The sequence below is a fragment of the Carcharodon carcharias genome, chromosome 15 (assembly GCF_017639515.1).
Source record: "Carcharodon carcharias isolate sCarCar2 chromosome 15, sCarCar2.pri, whole genome shotgun sequence".
Taxonomy (NCBI): Eukaryota; Metazoa; Chordata; class Chondrichthyes; order Lamniformes; family Lamnidae; genus Carcharodon; species Carcharodon carcharias.
In genome coordinates, this window is record NC_054481.1 from 132066133 (window position 1) to 132080342 (window position 14210).

Genomic DNA, 14210 nt, shown 5'->3' on the forward strand with positions numbered 1-14210 from the left:
GAAGTCTTTAGAGTTTAGACTAGCTCACTGCATTTTATGACCCCTTTGCTTGCCATACAGGGACAGGAAAATCCCAGCCTAAGATTCCAATCCCTTTTCAGTGACATGTAGCTGATCATCAGTTATGAAAACTGTTCTGCACGTTTTGTAACACTAATGCACTTTCTTACCTGTTTATATTATAATTAAATATGAAAATAAAATCAAAAACGTAATAATTACTCTATCAATGTTTTTATGTCCACTTATGAGTTTGATTGTTTCAGTTGTGAATTTGTCATTTATAAATTATAAAGTTACTTATGTTTGAACATGGATATCTACTGAACAATTTAACTGGGAATGTTGAAAATAGAGCAAGTGATCTGTGGAATCAGTGTGGAATGCATTTTCCAGTGAATGGCTATTTATTATGCTGAGGCCTGTTTGATTTCATCGGGTAAACTAATCCTTCACACCTCAAAATGAAATGATTTGAAGACCTAAGATCTAATTCTGTTTCACTTAAGAAGCGTTTGCTCTTTAAACCAGGCGGAACTCTATGCTGATGATCAACGTCTTGGCATTCATTGCAGCCATTCTCATGGGATTCTCTAAACTGGCCAACTCATTTGAAATGCTTATACTGGGACGGTTCATTATTGGCATCTACTGCGGTTTGACCACGGGCTTTGTTCCCATGTATGTTGGTGAGATATCTCCCACAGCTTTAAGAGGAGCTCTGGGCACCCTCCATCAGCTGGGAATTGTGATTGGAATTCTCGTTGCACAGGTGAGCAATAGGCAGTCAACCCTTAATCTTTACAACACTGAAGCGTTGCACACAACGCGATCAATTCCATATCTGCTTCACATTTCCTATTATCTGTCATAGTCTAGGAAGCCTTTGCAGAGTATCACTGTACATATCATCTCCCGCAAATAGATTAATATAATAATTTTTCAATGTAGGAATTATATTTAAAAATTGTAGATTAATTGCATTGTTGCTCCAAACATATGAGTGTATACAACACCAGAACAACTTTTTTCAAACCAGTCAGGATGAAGCAGTTTAATTTCTTTGTTTTTATTGGCAATTTGCTGGAGCCCTGAATTGATTGCGCAGAGATTTATGTATGGGACACCGATTGTGCTGATGAAAGCGGTGCACCGGATTTCAATGGCAACCTTTCCTCTCAATTTCAAATTTAAACCAGGAGAGAGAATTCCTATTTAAATAGGGCATCACAGTCTGTCTGCAGCAGTGAACCCAGGAGCTGGGGAGGGTGAGTTATCATTCAGTGTTGGAGATGCGAAATGAACCAACTGATTGTGTTGCACTCTTCTAGTTCAGTGATAATCTCCTACTGTGCCCCCTGCCTTCAGTTCCAACTCCTGCTGTGAATTGTGAAGTTTAAGTATGATTTTTTTTTTAACTTGGTGGGGGTGGGGGGGTCTCTTGCTGTGTCATCAGTCACACACTCAGTGTAACTTGTCCATAGCTAGACTCATTGACCTTGGCTTGTGAATCATTGGTAATTCTAAATTCTGAATGCATTTTATAAATAAATGACACTAAATTCCAAAGGATTCTCCTGATCGGATTCTCCTGATCTGCAGTTATTGGCTGTTTCTCCCCTTTCTCTGGGATTTCCACCAATCATCCATTGACAGGATGCGTTGAGAGGCTAAGGAATTGCCATAGAAATTCCACCATGAAGGTGAACACAGTCAACAAAATAAATGATGCAAGGGGATGATAGAATGCACCCATACCATCAGAGATGCTGTTTTTAAAGCAATTGCCCTATTCAGGTCACCGATGTACTCAGACCAACTGTGTTCAGAACGGCAGTAACCACACTCACGCAGACTGGAAGCCTTTTGTGAAATCCTTTCTACTATTGCCAACCCTTCCAACTTCAGTAATTCTAAGACACTTTGATGTGACCTATTAAGCTAAGATGAACAATTTTTACTACTTTTTTTTTCAGATATAACTCATTAAAAATAATCTTTCCTTGTGTTTGCAGGTTTTTGGGTTGCATTCAATCATGGGAAATGACACCCTCTGGCCGTTATTACTTGGGTTTCTGTTCCTCCCCGCACTGTTGCAGTGTATTGCTTTACCATTCTGTCCAAAAAGCCCTCGCTTCCTCCTTATCAACAAGAATGAGGAAAGCAAGGCAAAGAGCGGTAAGATTTTACATGTTTAAAACACAGCACTGTTTAATCTCTCATTAACCGAGGGACTGTTATTTTAAGCTATTGTGAGAATAACACAGAGTCCAACTATTTCACAAGCTATAGTGTGAGGAAAGTTGTATGGACTTCTATTTGCTTATTGCTCACTGAGTACTATTACAAAACACAACTGACTTATTACAGATTGTGTTAGGAGAATGAGGTTGACTGGTAGCTCTAGGAATGGCTGGTGTCTTCAGGGTGGGGTGAAGGGCGTCTCCTTAAATCAGACAAAAAATAGAATCGAGGGAGGGTGTTTCATGGTAAGACCTTGACCTTGTGATGAGGTTAAAGTCAGATCACCTGGTCATGACCACACTACTGTTTGTGGGAGCTTGCTGTGCACAAATTCGCTGCCTCACTACCTACAACAGTGACCACACTTCAAAAAGCACTTTATTGGCTGTAAAGTGCTTTGGGGTGTCCTGAGGTCATGAAAGGTGTTAGAGAAATGCAACCCTTTCTTTCTCCTTTTTATCTTTCTTTAGATGTCCTCAGTGCTCACTTCCTTGCATTGCATACAGCTCTGTTGTGTTTAGATTGTACCAGATACCTATTAGAAATGTGCTTAAAAGATAAAAGCACTTTGACAGCACTTTACTGCCTCCTCATTGCTGAAAACACTTTGCAACGAATAAATCACTGAAGTGCACTCTGTTCTTATGTAGGCAAACATGGCAACTAATTTTATCTGCACCAACATAAACGGCAAAGGAGATGAGCGTCTAATTAATCTGCTTTTGATCGAGACCATAAATGTTGGCTTGGACAGTAACTCATCCTTGCTCTTGAAAAAGTGCCACAAGATCTTTCACATCCAGCTGAATATGTGGATGGAGCCTTAGATTAAAATCTCATCTGAAAGATAGCTTGATAATGCAGCAACTCCCAGTGTACTGAGCTCCTGCCCAGATTCTTTTAACTTGGCTTGTCCATAAAGCATACAATGGGCTTCCCAATATCTCAGGAAACACATCCATGTAAACGTGGGTACTGATCAATACAGGGCAGTGTAATTTTTTCACCTGCTCTGGTCTCAAGTTTGGGCTTCAGTGTGGCTTTGCAATTAAGTCAAAACTAAAGAGTTAGGGAGAGGAGCTGGAGTTCCTGCTTTTTATTGCTGTCTAACAGTTCCTGCAGAGAAGTGTACTTGTGCAGATGTCAGCTGAGTACATATAAGGTTGTCCTTACCTGTGATGTATTCCACGTCAAAGACTCAGGTGACTCTCATGTTTAGTTTGAGAGTGATAAATGATGATGGGGAAGATATTGAAGAGTTACAGGTGTCCTCAGAGCGGTAGAGGAGATTTCCCACTTTGGCATTCCTGGGAAATTATATGCACCCAACATGGGATTTTCCGTCCATTCGTTTTAATGTCCCTACCCCCGTGCATCAAACCATTGAATTCAATAAGGAGAAAAACATGCTTGCCACAATTTTTATGGGTTGGAAATTAATATTTCTTAAAATAACATTCACAAATATTTTTTAGTTCTGAAGAAGCTTCGTGGAACAACAGATGTCAGCAGTGACTTGCAGGAGATGAAGGAAGAGAGCAGGCAGATGATGCGAGAGAAGAAAGTCACAATTCCTGAACTGTTCCGTTCACCAATGTATCGCCAACCCATTATCATCGCAATGGTGCTGCAACTGTCCCAGCAGCTGTCCGGTATCAATGCTGTAAGTATGGGCAAAAGACCCTTTGTCAATGGGCAAGGGTCATTCAGTCTAGGAAGCCTCTCCTTTCCTGTTACCTTAATCCCAATCACAGCCCTCTCATTGTTCCCCGCAATCTATTCTCTCTTCAGTAGTGTACCTCATTGTCTCTGGAAATCAGTTGTACTGACCCTTTGCATTCTACAAATCCCCTCACCATTGAGTTCCCTTTCTAACTTTAACTTCTGCATTTATAATTTATGCCCCTGCCCTTTGAACCCTTTCCCATAGCAACCCATTTGGTCTAATCACTTCCCTTCATAATGTGGAAAACGCAAATTAGGCAGATCAAAGCCTCCCCTTTCTAAAAAGAAATGAGCTTCTTGTCACCTAGAATGATCTTTCTTGCCCACCTCTCAAGGGAAGTCATAGGATAAGACAACCAGATGTTAAATGTCAATACCTGTACTCCGAATGGTGTCTGACTGCGGCCTTGTACAGCTACACAGCCTGGTTTGTGCGCACAATTTACAATTCTGTGTGGAGTTTCATCTGCTCATGGTACATGTTGGGAATTTGGACAGAGAGGTTGCTACATAATCAATGGGAAACCCTGCAACCACCGTGTTCCACACCCAGGTCCTCAATATTGTTACTGGTAAGGGAACCTCCTGTGGAGCCATTGGCACATAAATAGGAGCAGGAGTGGGCCAGTGACCTTCACTCGCCTGGGGCACAAAGTCTGCAAGATTCGCCTTCTGATTTACTTCCTGCATGAGCTGAAATTCTGTTCCCTGAATGTGTGGTTTCTCATGACTATTTGATCTGTACCAATGTTTAGAATTCTGCACGATTCCTTTCGGAAGGGGTGTGATTTTGAGATTATAAATGCCAATTGCACCACCGTTTAAGCCAGTCTTTTCTCAATATGTATTTCATTTTCTCCACAGATATTCTACTACTCAACAAGCATTTTTGAGAAAGCCGGCGTCGAACAGCCTGTTTATGCCACCATTGGTTCCGGTGTGGTCAACACTGCTTTCACAGTTGTATCAGTACGTATCCCGCCATGAAATTATTGAGTTTCCCAACTGTTCTGTGCGGTAAAATTAGGAATTAAACTTAAAAGTGGAACACAGCCCTCCACAGGCTCAGTGTGAAACTGGGCCACATGGACTACTGACATTCCAGCCTTGGTCCTTTGTCTGTTTTAAACTAGCTGACTTCTGCTGGAGTCGCTGTGCAAGTATTATCATTGACCTCAGATAAGATCAGTCAGGATTGGTGATCCTCATTCCATTAAAAGCAACCTCGGTTGGGCTTTTCACAAACGTAGACACCAGGCGAGGGCACAATTGTGCTCCACAGCGCCATCTAGGCCACACATTAAGAAGGGGCCTCCTGAGAGGCAGTCCAGTGCGTTGGCATCAGTATACCTGCGGGCTTACACAAACCGGAACCACCAAGAGACAGAGAGAGAACATTTCTTTAGGTGAGAGAGGAAAATTAAAGTGCCTCTTAGAAAGTTAAATGCATTGAAGTTGAAAGCATTTGCTCATTTTAGCAGAGTGCGGGAAGTAAAATTCTGTGGGATAGAATTTGGATCTTACTGTGCCTGTTTTTTTGGTTGTAGAATAGGGACCAAAATCAACAAGTTTCGCAGTGCTGTGTCCCTCACCCTTAAATGTACCCAATGGCATATATTGGCTGCAGAGATGTTTAGGCATCTCTGACGGTTGTTGAAGGCAGGGTTTAGGTTCCTTGTGTGTACCATTGGGAGATTTACCACCTGTTTCAGGACCTGCTATGGCACTTTGTTTGGACAGGGCTGCGCATGCATGGGCCAACGCCATGCAGGAGTTTCAGCTTTTCAGCTTCTTGCACAGCAATCCTTAAAGGGTCTACAGGGGGGCAACAAACAGTGGGTACACGACTGCCACATGCTGGCCTTCCCCCCATTCTTCTCCCCCAGCACCTACCTCAGGATTGTTGTGAGCCCACGTTAGACACCTGCTGACCTCTGGGTGCCTGGTTGGCATTGGCAGCTTCTCAAAAAGCATTATGTTGATGAGGTCCAGGGGCTGATTTGGTTCAAGCCTCAGACCAGTTGCACCCAGACCAACTGACCATTCCGTGCCCATAAATGGGCAGGATTGTGTTTCTAGGCCACAGTTCCCAATGTGATGTCTTTGTTTCTGCAGCTGTTTGTGGTGGAGCGGGCTGGACGACGTACTCTTCACCTGATTGGCCTGGCTGGAATGGCTGTCTGTGCAATTCTGATGACCATTGCACTTGCTTTCCTGGTGAGTGATTGCTTGAGTGATTCATTCTCTGTGCATGCATTATTAAAATAACTTCCTTCATTTAAAGAACACCGTAGTCAAAGAAACACAACTTTAAAAATAACTGTCAGCAGTTATCTGATAACACTGAGGTAGCCAAAGTCATTTCATTTGGGTCTCACAGAGCTAGTGGCTAAAGGAAACTTTCATTCCATCACCCTGGACTGGGTTTCAACTTGTGTCCTAATGAGGAAAGGGCAGGTCTGATTCAGCTCAAACAATTTCCCATTATCAATTAACAAGAGGCAATTAACAGAAATTAATTCAACAAATATACATGGGCTACCAGGTGCATCTTTTAAAAAATATATTGAGATCACTATAAATTAGCTGAAATATTTTTGAATAATTAGCTCAAATGTCAGATTATGTTACAAGAATTTTCTTCAGGGAACAGAAAGTATGGAGCTGTTATGGACAGGGTCAGGAGTGAATGAAACTCTAGTCCCCTTTTCCTTACTGTCAGTAATCAGTATTTTTGGAAAGGAAGGTATGTTTCTCAACCTCTGAGTGTCTGGTCATTTTTTTAATAACCAGCAGCAAGCTTTCATGGGTTAAATAAAGAGGATTATTTATTCACACATTCACACAGTGTCTTAACACCACCACATACACACACACAATATGCTCTCACTCTCACTTGCACTCACTGTCTCACACACACACGCGTACACACACACACTCGCACACGTGTACACACACACGTGCGCGCGCGCACACACACACACACACACACACACATGCACACTCACTCATACACAAACTCACTCAAACACACATATACATAAACTTGAGAAAAAATACAGTTAGAGAGGATGTGTACTTTTACAAATTGTACACAAAAGAGTAGGTCATAGTTCACTTGTTTGGTTTGTGTAATGGAAAAGCAGTCTTTCTGGACCCGTTGAGGAAGGTGTTTTCACTCCTGAAGGGTTAGTTAGGATCCAGATTCAAATGGCTGGAGTCGTACGTCAGACTTGTTGCAGGATTGTTCAAGTAGGTCTCAAAGTTGGTTCCTTGTGGTTTTCTTACCAGGAAGTCAAGTTTGGGTACTGATTGACTTGGAACAGGAACCAGGCTGGGACACTTTTAAGATGCATTCATCTCCAGGTTTAAAAAAGCATGGGTTTATAGCCTTGTTCTGTTGCTGTAGTCCTGCAGCTGGTGTTCTGTACAGTTTGTCCAGTTTCTCTCTGATTATTGAGATAAGAGAATTTATAGTCTGAAGTCAGTTTCAGTCACATGAAGATCTGTTATTTTCCACCCGGACTGGTTTGAAATTCCAAAGCCATTCTACACAATGAGAGATAAATGATGGTCATTCACACCTACTTGTGATTAACTGATTTCTGTAGCTCTCTCCTGTTAAATATCGAGCTCAGAGACAGTGGGTCCTGAAGTCTATAGATTTTGAGTTTCACATAAACTACAAACAATAGTGGGTGTAAATCCCACTGATCAGTTTTGTTTTGGTATGTTCATTTAAAGGGGAGGTCCCCACCCAGGGTTACTCAATCAGGATCTTTCCGGAAACTTGAGACAGAAATTGCAAAAGTCACCTGTCCTTCGGCAAACAGCTTAGCTGCCTGTTCATGTCATTTTTTTAAAAAGCTCCGGAAGATTCTAAACCAATGGACAGTCTGTGGTTTAAAGTTGTGGATAGGACAAGCCTGCACTGGGCAGGAGAAGAACAAAATAAGGTCCCATTAAACTCATGAATGCTCCTCCTTCAAAAGGCCCTGTAGATCTTGTGCAATCATGGAGTTTATCCAATTTACTTAACTTCCTGGTGTGTGACCTTGAATTTCCATAAATAGAGCTCTGCAAAATCTTTCTGTGCCCTATTAACTCACACCAAATGATTGATTACAGGGTACAACTTCCCAGTGGCCTGAGTTACACAGTGGCCAGTGCAGAATGGAAGGTACTCCCAACATTTTAATACCAAAAGGGAATTGAATATATAAAGGAAAATAAATGACAGAGCTACAGGGAGAAAGCCGCAGGTGGCGGGTGGGGAAGGGTGGGGGGGGTGTGTGTGTGGAGATAATTGAATAGCTTTCTCAAAGAGCTGGCATGGACATGATGGGCAGAATAGCCTCATGTGCTGTTTGATACTAAGAAAATGCTTTGTTCCGTGAGAAAAGTCAGTCAGTAGATGTAAAATGTTCTAATTGAATGTGTGACATTTTCTTGGTGGACATTTTGAGGCTCTTTGGCTGCTACATTACTTAACTCTTCCATTTTAACTTCAATTTGGGATGTTTGTGGTTCATGACAGCTGTGCTTAAACATTTGGACATTCACTGGGCACAATTCCTGGGTGAAGGTATTCACCGGAATGATCCCAGGGCTTAAAGAGCTGGATAATGAAGACAGTTTGCATAGACTAGGCCAGCATTTCCTTGAGTATCGAAGGTTAAGGGATGATCTTGTTGAGGTGTTTAAGATGATTAGGGGATTTGATAGGGTCGATAGAGAGAAACTAATTCCTCTGGTGGAGGGAATCCAGAACAAAGGGGCAGCACTTTCAAATTAGAACCAGCCTGTGCAGGGCTGATGTCAGGAAGCACTTCCTCACGCAAAAGGGAGTGAAAATCTGGAACTGTCTCCTCCTCCAAAAAAATTCGCAGGCTAGGGATCAATAGAAAATTTCAAAAGTGAGGTTGATAGGTCAATGTTTGGTCAGTGGATTAAGGTAAACGGAACTAACGTGGTCAATGGAATTGAGAGACAGATCTTATGAATCTTAGCATAATCTTAACGATCATAATCTTATTGAATGGTGGAACAGATTCGAAGGGCAGAATGGCCTCCTTCTGTTCCCATGCTCCTAAACGTGGCAAATTGTTAATTATACACTGATGGGTTTCCAGATATTGATTAATTTTACACGAAAGGGGAAGGATACCATCGCCAGAGATACAATCAAACTGCTGCAGGGCAACTAAAAATGAAAGAGGTCTCAGTGGAGATTCTTTTCTCTGTGTTGAAATGAAACTTTGAATTGGCTGTGATATAAGAAAGATTTTAGATTTGACCAGCGTGGTAGTAGAATGGTGTCCACGAGGTGGACCTGTTCTGTTAGATTTTCATTTGGCAAGTTCCCAGTTTGGTGGGGAGGAGCAGAGCAGGGGGTTGAACATTGATGGAAACATAATTCCCACAGCTGGAGCCTGAGAACAGCTCACTGGCTTCGCTTGGCAAGACTCACAACATGAAGAGACCATAGAAGCACCACAAGACAAAAGAGAAATCAGTACTGATATTAAAAAAAATCGTCACCGAGGAGATTTTGTTCCATTTTATGCTTTACGAATGAGTTTATTTTTGAAAGTATAAAACATTAAAATATGTTGTGTTTTTTTGTTGTGCAGGACCAGCTGACTTGGATGAGCTACATAAGCATTATTGCTATTTTTGGTTTTGTGGCCTTCTTTGAGATTGGACCTGGCCCGATCCCATGGTTTATTGTTGCTGAGCTGTTCAGTCAAGGCCCCAGACCAGCTGCCATCGCTGTATCTGGTTTGTGTAACTGGACTGCAAATTTCATCGTTGGCATGGCCTTCCAATATATCGAGGTGGGTGCACTGTTAGTTTAATCCTAAATTATAGGTAGGAAAGTAGTGAAGAATCATTGTCTGGACGATGTAGAGATAACCCCACCATTATCTTCCGGCTTTCAGTCAAATGGTGAATTTTCATTTTGGAGTCAGCAGGGAACCTCCAGTGCAGGTCCTGCTTGCAAGGGAATTGTGAGTGATCACCATGCGTGGTTGGTGGGCGAAGTTGTTCACCAGTAATGCATTTTGAAACTTTGAGCTTTCTTTATCTCTTGAACTGTGAGACACACTCAGAAGTAGGACAGTGCATTCTGAGTTTTTTCTTTTGTCTGGAGAAAGCGCTCAAGTAGCTACTCTGAGTGATTGGGCCGTGTTTGCCAGAGGCATTGGGAATAAACTGACTCGCAAACATCCCACAGCACAAATCTGGATTGATTGAATACGATATTGTGCATGACAGTCATTTGGAACCTTGTGGATCGGGTTTGCGCACCTAAATGTCCATTTGTGCACTTTGGGCTCTCATTGATCTAGACTTTACACTGGGGAGTGGAACATCATCTAGTGTATTTAGTTAAATTGACATCAATATCACAAATAAGCCGAGTGGCCATGCCAGCCTGGTACACCCACCATAAACAGTGGACGCAGGCACACTGACATGGGGTCACTGACCACCATGCGAGTGAAGCTCTCTGAATGAAGCTGCCCAAAGTCTCCACGTGCTGACTGCTGCAGGTAGTTTGTCAACACTATGAGGAACTGAGAGAGACTTCAGGCAGTTACAGTTGGCTGTTTGCGCTGTTAACCGTTACAGGAGGCAGAAAGTGGAGACTTCAATGAAAGCTGCCATGAGACATGAGTTTGTCTGAAATCAGCAGAATATTTAAATGGGGCAAGTCCAGAATGGCACAAAATAGATCGTTTACTACAGGTTAATTGTTGCTTTGGTGATAGCAAATGGTTAGCTCCATTTATCCGATATGGTAGTTGTTCCTGACAAACAGCACAGGTTTTATTGGCGATGACTGTATCAGAGAATGTCAGAGCTTCTTTTTGTCACTCATAAGATTTCCTTCTGCCCTTTTAACAGCAACTCTGTGGGCCTTACGTCTTCATCATCTTCACTGTGCTTCTGGTCCTGTTTTTTGTATTCACCTATTTCAAAGTCCCTGAGACCAAAGGAAGGACATTTGACGAGATTGCCTCTGGTTTCCGCCAGGGCGTAGGGGCCAACTCTCCAGAGAAGCTCAGCCCAGAGGAGCTCAACAGCCTGGGTGCAGATTCGCAGGTTTAAGCAGGAGCTGCACCACAGCAGCCAAATAGGAGCCAATGGGACTAGCGCGTGTCCACACTACTGACAAAATATGTAACGAGGTGGAGTGACTGGCATGTCAGCAGATTCCTGTGATTGTGTAGGAAGCAAGCTCTGATTGTTTACCAGTTACACATCTCCAATTGTGTAAAATGTTATGGTCAGTACGCAAAACTAACTTTTTGAATATTTTACAGTTTTGACTGACGTAATTATCAATTAGTGTTTCAAAGCTTTCCATGTATAGAATTAAATATTTATATGTTGAATATGTTTATAGTGTTTATAGGACAATAAATTATAGAGCTAAAATTAATGTAAATATAATAAGCTACATAAATGATATGTAATGTATAAACATAGAATGAGCTCTAGTTTCTGTAGAAATGATTAGCTGTAAATGATTAGAATTACTTTTTGTACAGTTCACATTGTAGAGAGCTGCTTCCGGTTCACCAGGTCAGCCCTTAATATTTTTTTAAAAAGTGTTTGTTATTAATGGAGAGCCTTTCAAATTTCCTTGATTTCCTGTGATATTAACAGATGAATGCTTAACACATTTGAATACAGTTCCTCTGTGTGCTATTGTAGCATTACTAATAACCCAGCTAGGATAAACAGTTTATCCTCATTAGTAAAATATCAAACAGAAGAACGTCATCTCAACAAGTTAAGTACTTCCACACTAATATGACCAGCGGCAGGTGCCTGAGCTTGTAATGACCAGCAGGCAATTCCTACACAACACAATCATAGTTGTACATAATTTATTAGTAACTTTTTAAAAACATTTGAAAGTAAATAATGTGTGTGCTGGAAAGGGTTTGGTGTGGGAGGGTTATAGTGTATTTACTGATGTGCCAAACACAGCTGTTGCAGGAAGTTTATGATATGAGCATCCATTGAATCAAGTGACAGGGATCTTTGTGAGTTTGTTGTATAAGTTTCTAAAGAGTGATTAGCGTTTCTGCCAGCAAAACCGGTATAGTATTGGTTCCCACCCCTCCACCCACTTCAAAATGCTTTGGATAAGTAAACTACTTACAGTGTGGCAGTTGAAAAAACAAGTCTGTTTTTCCCTCGGAAGTTGTTCTCCAAGGTCCCAATTTCAAACAAAAGTATTATTTCTTCCTGGAAGACAGAATGTTTGTTTGTAAAATATAATGTTGTGAAATATTCACCCTGTGAAAACTGGGGACTGTGACACCTTCAATCCTGTGCCAATCGTGACCTGTCCAAGTGTTGGTAAGGTAAACTCCATTGCACAAAAAGCTTTCATTGTTAATTTCTGCTACTTTGTGCATTAATTTCAGGATTTAAAAATGATTCCTCCCAAAATTAACCGACTTGCCTGATGCATGCTTTCTGGAAATCTTCGATTTCCCTCAGTCTTGTGAATTGTCTTTTATCAGTGACACACAGAAAGTCTCTTCCATTGCTGAAACAGTGTTCTAGGTTCCTCACCATCCAGCACTTTGTCACGAACAGATGTCAAACCGATGCTGATTGTCTCTTTGCTGCTTTCCTGAACCCTCACTCAAATTTCCAGCTTGTTCATGATCTTCCTCCCCATCCGATGTCAACTGTGACGTCTTCGTCCTAAATCCTATAGTCTTCTCCGCTGTATCGTGGCAGTGTTGAGTATTAGCTCCTCTACCCAGTTCTTCAGTTACTACCTGAGATAGATCTGGAGTTTGTGTGATTGTGTAAAGTAGGTGTTAGAGAGTCAGCTGCCTGTTTTACATCTTTCCCCATTACTGTTTCTTTATTTGTAAATAAAGATTGGGATGCATGTAACACAGATTACCATTTTATACTGTCATACCAGATCTAACCCTGCATTTGAATCCCTGCCCAACAGTTGAAAGCTTTTAAAAAAAAAATAACTTAAAACAATTATTCATCCTAAGTAAAAGAATGATTTGCTTTATTTAGGTAGGGCAGTTTTTATACATATTTTAATCCGGGAAAAAATAGAAGTAGATATTACAGTTAACTGAAAAATTTACATAAACTATATTTCCTTTAGGTAAGGTTTGTTTGAAACATTTTTTTGTATTTTGAATAATTAGAAATAAAGCTAGTGCAAAAAATAGCCTGAGCAGCAGTTAACAGGAGACAAAGGGGGTTAGATGTGACTAAACTGATGAGTAAAAGTGTATTACAGGTTTTATCTTCCTCCTCAGTTTTGAGACCCAACTGCTGACGACAGCCTTTCTGACCCATCCTGAGGCTCCACAGCTGGTCCTGATAGCAGCTCACACGCTCCATTCATAGGGTCATTACAGCACGGAAGGAGGCTATTGAACCCATGCTGGCTCTCTTTAGAGCCATCCAGTCAGTCCCATCCACCCCCACCGCCCCGCTCGAGCCCTATGGTCCTGAAGGTTTATTTCCCTCGAAAGCCCATCCAATTTCCTTTCCCAATCATTCATCATCTCCGTTTCCACCACTCTTTTGGCAGTGATTGCTGGATCACTGGATTTACAGAAAGACCCATCAGCCCACAGCTTGCATTACTTGAATGCCTGGCTACTGTGGGGAAGGCCAGGAAGGGTGATGAGTGAGTCTGGCTGAGCTCAGAGGGCTGGTGTTGGGTGGAAAAGTATTGCAAGCCTATTGGTTTTTTGAACATTATATTTTCCTTGAGGTTTGCAACTGGATTTCATTAAAAATGAAAACATCTTTCGGGAACTTGAGAATCAGAAAGTGAAAACAAACAGACCAACTAAAACAATGAATCTGATAGCACATTTCCACTGACAGCCCTGCTTTGTTTGAATAGAGTTTGTACACTGAGATTTTGTACTTATTTCTTGTGAGGATCACCTTAGTGACAACTAAGCTGAAAATAAAAAAAAACCAGAGCAACAAAATCTGTAGTTTTCTGTTTTAATGAGCAGCTAATAATTCATCTCTAAATGATGTAAGTATACTTGTGGCTTCAAGTATATTTTTGTTCCTTTCCTGGAATTTACCCCTGCCTGTGGCCATTATCTTTCTTGTTCAGTAAGCATGTTCATTGCTTAATGGGTGATTCTTGACCAACTAGTTACACCATATGTTTTGTGTTGATGCATAACCCCTGGGGTGTACAACAACGGCAA

General features: G+C 41.5%; 1 protein-coding gene across 1 annotated transcript in view; it reads left to right on the forward strand.

Annotated features, from left to right (window-relative positions):
* Positions 1–13979, forward strand: part of LOC121287949 (solute carrier family 2, facilitated glucose transporter member 1) — a 33508-nt gene extending 19529 nt beyond the window's left edge. Inside the window, exons 4-10 of the mRNA XM_041206104.1 lie at positions 532–772; positions 2016–2178; positions 3720–3907; positions 4834–4938; positions 6085–6186; positions 9603–9806; positions 10882–13979. Of these exons, the coding sequence (XP_041062038.1) occupies positions 532–772; positions 2016–2178; positions 3720–3907; positions 4834–4938; positions 6085–6186; positions 9603–9806; positions 10882–11085 (1207 nt within the window). The 3' untranslated portion in view covers positions 11086–13979. The remainder of the gene's footprint in view (positions 1–531; positions 773–2015; positions 2179–3719; positions 3908–4833; positions 4939–6084; positions 6187–9602; positions 9807–10881) is intronic.
* The last annotated feature ends 231 nt before the right edge of the window (positions 13980–14210 follow it).